This window comes from Neophocaena asiaeorientalis, unplaced genomic scaffold (genome assembly GCF_003031525.2).
Source record: "Neophocaena asiaeorientalis asiaeorientalis breed wild unplaced genomic scaffold, Neophocaena_asiaeorientalis_V1.1 scaffold504, whole genome shotgun sequence".
Classification (NCBI taxonomy): domain Eukaryota; kingdom Metazoa; phylum Chordata; class Mammalia; order Artiodactyla; family Phocoenidae; genus Neophocaena; species Neophocaena asiaeorientalis.
Window position 1 is genome coordinate 5,101,233 of NW_020174438.1, and position 6,260 is coordinate 5,107,492.

General features: G+C 34.4%; 1 protein-coding gene across 2 annotated transcripts in view; it reads right to left on the bottom strand.

The window, feature by feature from the left end:
- Positions 1–896: 896 nt before the first annotated feature.
- The window catches only part of WEE1 (WEE1 G2 checkpoint kinase), a 14,062-nt gene continuing 8,698 nt past the window's right edge, over positions 897–6,260 (bottom strand). For both annotated transcript variants that reach the window (XM_024757120.1, XM_024757121.1), the window contains exons 7-11: positions 4,733–4,828; positions 4,552–4,637; positions 3,231–3,401; positions 2,993–3,138; positions 897–2,223 (exon numbers count right to left, since the gene is read on the bottom strand). In XM_024757120.1, the coding sequence (XP_024612888.1) occupies positions 2,070–2,223; positions 2,993–3,138; positions 3,231–3,401; positions 4,552–4,637; positions 4,733–4,828 (653 nt within the window). In that variant the 3' untranslated portion in view covers positions 897–2,069. The remainder of the gene's footprint in view (positions 2,224–2,992; positions 3,139–3,230; positions 3,402–4,551; positions 4,638–4,732; positions 4,829–6,260) is intronic.

The window sequence follows — 6,260 nt, forward strand, 5'->3', positions numbered from 1 at the left end:
AGTGCCTCTAAATTGTACTTTTTAACATGCCGTGGGCTTAAAAGCTAAAATAATCAAGCTTGTTAGAAATGTTTATAGCAGAAAGAAATAGACCCTAATCAAGAGAAATGATGTACCCATGATCAAAAAGCCCAAGGATCTTGCAATGTTCATTTTTACCTGTTAAAAGGCCTTCACTGCTTACTCTCTGGTTCTAATCTATGTCAGAAAAAGATGTCACATAGAATTAGCACTGTTAATCACTTAAACTTGCACTCTCAATTCTAAAATCCAGGCCAGTTTAGTGAGTTAAAACCCTCTCCACTTCAAAACTCTTCTGTGGGGCTTCCCTGGCGGCGCTAGTGGTTGAGAGTCTGCCTGCCAATGCAGGGGACATAGGTTCGTGCCCCGGTCCGGGAAGATCCCACATGCCGCGGAGCAGCTGGGCCCGTGAGCCATGGCCGCTCAGCCTGCGCGTCCAGAGCCTGTGCTCCGCAACAGGAGAGGCCACAACAGTGAGAGGCCCGCATACCGCAAAAAAAAAAAAAAAACTCTTCTGTGACTCAGTTCAAATTAAAAAGTTGAGTCCTATCCATTATATTCACTTAATAATCTAAAGCTATCTTAAACCACATTATACATTTCTAGCAGATCAAATGCATAATATGCAATGTGATGTAAAGATATTATTTATGACAAAAAACATTGAGGGTTAATGGGTAAACTTTTGTTAAATCTCAAAATGTAACTAATGTAGACTAAAGCTCATCATTAAATAATCAGTGTTTCATATTCTGTCAAAAATGTGCCCTCTGCTTTTAGTATTTCATATGCATTATACTCTACATTTTAAAATGTAGTGATAATGGAGATAAAATAGTAGAAAACAGGCATCACAAAGATTTAGACAATTAAAGTAAGCTCAGAGTGACTTTTAATATGCCAATCAATGTTAATAAAACACAAGTCAAACAGACTAGTGCAAACATGTTTTAAACCAAAATAGAAAAACAAACAATAGACAGATTCTATTTTTTTGCAACATCTGTTAGCCAGTATTATTAGTCAAATGGCTAATCACACATAAAACATATTTTGTGATAAGCTTGGGACAGTCAGAAGTCATTCTGGCATTTCAAATAGCTATGTACAGTATCACCAAGATTAGTTTATATACACAAATATTGAAAAGAAACCAGGCAAAACATTTAAAAAACAGACTAACAATATAATCAAGTACAAAACTTGGGTGGAGGGAGGAAACATTTTTTAAAAAGAGTCAGGGAAGGGCATTATCAGGAAAAAGTACAAAACCAGTAATAATTATACTACATTAATACAGCATTCCAAAGGGGGTGGAGGTGCATTTCTCCAATGCACTAGCTTCAAAGTTCAAAGAAAAAAAAAGGCAAACAGCTGCTTTTCATCAAGAGCAGCTATATATTTCACATAATTGTTTTAAAAAGAAAGCCTATTAACAACGATGATTGTTTAATGCTACAATTTTACAGCAAAGACACAACTAAAATAGCAGCAAATTCACAAGGCAGTACTTCCACAGAATCATCATTCCATGGTGCATGCAATGCCTACAAAGTGCTCCCAGTGGGATATACAAGTATAATTCACAATTTAAAAAAAAGAAATATAAGATTGACACACAGGTACATTGAAGGCTGAGGAGTACTGAGTCTCTTAGCATTTCCCTTTTCAAAGGGAGAATAGGTATGTAATAAAGCCCTTGAGTCCTTTTTTACAAGTCACTACAGAGACAGATACCTTTTATTACAATGCAACAGCTAACTATAAGCAGCACACCACCACAGTGGTTAACCCTGGAAAGGCTGGTGTAACATCCAACAGTGACTGACATCCTACAGAAGACAGACTGGTAAAACTAGACAAAAGCCTGATATAGCACTGGTCAAAATACAGCTTTCAACTGTAATTCACAAATAAAAGTCCTAAAACATATTTCAGTAAAACTACTGACACCGATTGAGAAAGTAATTGCAAACTGGATTCTAGCAGTGATTTCAACCTAGCTTCCTCTTGTCACAGTTTTTTTTGGGGGGTGGGGAATGAGTAGTTCAGTATATGGTAAGGCTGACAGAGCGGTTCATTTTCTTTCCAATAAGTCGAGATGTTCTATTACTCTGGGTGGTGGACCTTGTGGCCATCCGGTCAGTGAAGAGTGCTCTTTCCTCAGCCGCAGCTTTTGCCATCTGGGCTTTCTTGAGTTCTCTAAGAACGTAAAAATAGGAAACAAGACTTTTCACCTACTGTATTAATCCTAGGAAGGGATCCTAAGAGGCCAAATACAAACTACATTAACAGTTGGGAGATCTTTGCATGATATCATTACTCATGCAACTGAGGAAAGAAGAAATACAGTATTGTGAAGATCTCTTTACATAATACAGACAAAAGGAAAATTCTACTTCCTCTTTATATGAACTATGATAGCTATCAAACTAATGGCAAAGGAACCTTTAAATATTTCAAGTCAGTTTTATTAGGTTAGAATCAAAACGGCAGCAATAAAGCAAATGAATTAGAATGATCATTCCAACCAGTTTTCAATAATGTCAAAGGTCATTCAGAGCAAATATGAGAATCATCTACTAACCTAATCGACATTTACTTCATCCTTTCATATAAATAAGTAGAATAGAACGTTTCAAGGAAAATGTTAGTTTATGTTGAGAGTGTGGAGGGAAAAAACTGATACCTGCTCATTTTAGTTTTTGTGACAATTTGGGGCTTGGGGATTATCACCACTGCAAATATATGCAAGTTTAAAAAATTTTTAAGTCCATAATTTCAAACTTTAGAAACAACACAAATTTATAGGTCAAATACCAATGTAAAGCAGAAATCCCCAATCTTTAACCGTATAACATGTCAAGCCACTATATTCCTCACTGATGGAAAGCCTAAATCATCTCTCATTAAAATTTGAGAATAAAAATGAGAAAGTAAAAACAAAACAAATAAAAACTCCATCACTTACTTCTGCAAAAGTGAATTTTTGAACTTTTCAGCATTCAGCTCTATTCGTAATTGTTCTGCACTCTTCCTAGAAGCAGACAGCAATACTGAATGCTTTACCAATGCCATTGCTGAAGGTCTTCTCTCTGGATCTGGATGAATCATAACCTTAAAAAGAGAAGTAAAATTAATGTAAAGGCATGCAATTTAATAAAATATTGAGTCATGTCAATAAAGTGCCTCATACATAAAATGCTCACTTTTAGCAACTCTGTAAATTCTTGGGAAAGCACTTGTGGAATCCGAGGTAATCTACCCTGTCTGATTTCATGCCATTGGTCTCCATTTCTGGGAAGAGGTTCAGCACCAGCAGCACATACCACTGTGAGGGCAAGGGCAAAGATATCCGCCTTTGGTAGATGAGTGTAGTTCTGTAAAATTAAAAAAAAAAAAAAAAAAAAAAAAAAAAGAAAAGGGAATATAAAAATGGCCAAAATAAAGTAAGATTACACCTCAATGATGATTTGGGTGAGAAATAAAACGAAATTAAAATGTCCAATGCCACATTTAAGTTTAGGACCTATTCAGAGAACAAGCTAAATTTGGGGAGATAATTATTTTTTTTAATAATAAAATAATATACACTCTGGGGTGGGAAAGTAAATACATTTCTAAAAGTATATAGGCACTTCTAAAAGGCCTCTTCTTTATCACTAGCCCAACTCAACTCTCAGAAGAAACTCCTATCCCCCTGGGGGCATTCATATGAAAACACAAAACATACATACATCAACAAGTCAGAAATACGCATATACATATAAAACACAAATATACATATAAAAAGAACAATGGAATCATACACTTCATTTGTTCTACTTGTTCTATTTTCATTCAAAACTCTTATCAAGAAATATTTTGCAACACTCTTTTTGAAATAGCAGTATTAACTATGTGCCATAATTTACTTAATCATTCCCTTACTGCTAAACACATATTTACATCATTCTCAATTTACTTGTATATGACTATCTCTGAAGGAGAGACTCATAGAAATGGAAATTTTGGGTCAAAGGGTACATGATTTTAAAATGTTGAAAGATACTAACTTTTTTTTTTTTTAAGATTTTTTTGATGTGGACAATTTATAAAGTCTTTACTGAATTTGTTACAATATTGCTGCTGTTTTACGTTTTGCCACGAGGCATGTGGGATCTTAGCTCCTTGACAATGGATCGAACCCACACCCCCTGCATTGGAAGGCGAAGTCTTAACCACTGGACTGCCAGGGAAGTCCCAATACTAACACTTTGATCCCCAAAAAGGCAATGCCATTTTAAAGTTCCACCAGTAGTGTATGGAAATTTCTCTCTTACTGCAACTCCACCACAGCTGAATATGATAAATCTTTGCCTTTACTGACTTTCGCTAGATTAAATACGTCCACAGCTAACAGTTTACACTTTCTATTTTGTATTACCTTTCTACAAGTTATTAGCATAAAATTTCAGTACATCTGCATTTATAGTTTTCTAGCAACTGGTTAAGTGTTACAAAGCAAATGGCTTAAAGGAGAAAAACTACCTCCTGCAAAACTTCATTTGCAAGAAAACGGCTATCACCCTCTTCAACTTGTGGACTAGAGATTCTTGTTACATGCCCAAGGTCACCTAGAAGTATTGAAAAAAATACAGTCAAGAATTAAAACAAACCAGCCTCTCCCTCTTTATTTTGAGGAAATAATCTGATTATTTTTCTTTCTTACCTATTTTAAACATAACTTTGTTGGACACCCAGTCATCTTCATCTCCTTCTTCAGAGGCAGCATTTGGGATTGAAGTTCGAGATATGAAAATATTACCTGTCAAACAGTTATTTAGGTTAGCCATACTAACAGTTAACAGAAACCAAAGTTCACAAACAAGTCATATAACAGAATCAACCAGAAAGCTTTTAAATATATAGATTCTTATGTGTTCTACCCCAAACTCAGTGAGAATGAAAATCTCAGGGGACAAGAACTGGGACTATATTTTCTAGGAATATATTTTCTGGCCTAGCACTGGTCCTTGAACACTTGGAAACCATTGCATTAGGCCCTTGTCACCTACACACTGATCTTCAGCAGTTTTAATTACTTAGAAATAATACAAAAGGCAATTAACATACTAATTTGTGATGCTGCCAAAGAACAAATTTTAATCTAATGCTACAAGGCTGGTGTGAAAAGAATAAGTCATGTAGCTATTGAGTTTGGCTGACCATACAGCATCTACACCCCAATGAGGTTCTGTGGTTCATTATTTCTGCTGTACACATTTTTTTTTTTTCTAATTCAGGTAAGCTCATGATTAACGTAAGTTTTAGTGGCAGATTTTATTTTAGTAGTTTTATCAATATAGTATAGAAGTTATAAATGTTACATTTACTAGAGTCATCTTTCCAATTTTGCTTTACTTACAGGACAACTTATTTTATGGTGGTATTTGTAAATTTAAAACTTCACAAACCTTAATATTTTCAACTTTTGTACTTGTAATATAAGAATCCACTATGTTTGTCTGACATTTAATACAAGCTATGAGTGAGTATGGGCAAACCTTACTGATCCACGTTAACTGCCATCAGTTCAAATATAGTTTTTCCTTTTGGAAAATAAACATTTTAGCAAGTTAATGTACAAAAATTCTTCACATAATTCATATAACTAAGTTGTGCAAAATGATTTAAATTCCCGTGAATCACACATATTTCCATAGATTAAAAAAGAAAAAAAAAAACCACCTCATTAAATTCAACTTAAAAACACCTAGCCTACAATGTTTAACTTAAATCCATCAACCTTTTAGTTATAACTTCTAATTTATAGGATAGAGAAAGGAATAAGCTAGGAAGCAACCAGTCAAACCCAGAAGAAAGGATATCTTGCAAGACAAGGTCTGTATTATTTTTATTATTTAAGTAGGGGAAGGGTAAAACCTAAAAAAGAAAAATGGATTTAACCTGGTGTAATGCATGGTCCTAAAATGGAAATGAGTTTGGACGAATCAACTGTTAAGGACTTTGGTCAACTAGGAAAAATTTTAATATGATCTGGCTACTAGATGAGATTAAAATTTACTGAAATGGAAAGGTAGAGACAGTTGTCTTAACGCCAAAAAAAAAAAAAAAAAGTTATAAAACAGTATGTACATTATGATGTTATTTTTGATTAAATGAGAGGAATTTGCACTAAAATGTTAGTGTAGGATTCACCTGCATACTTTTTTTTTTTTTTTTTTTTTTTCACCCCA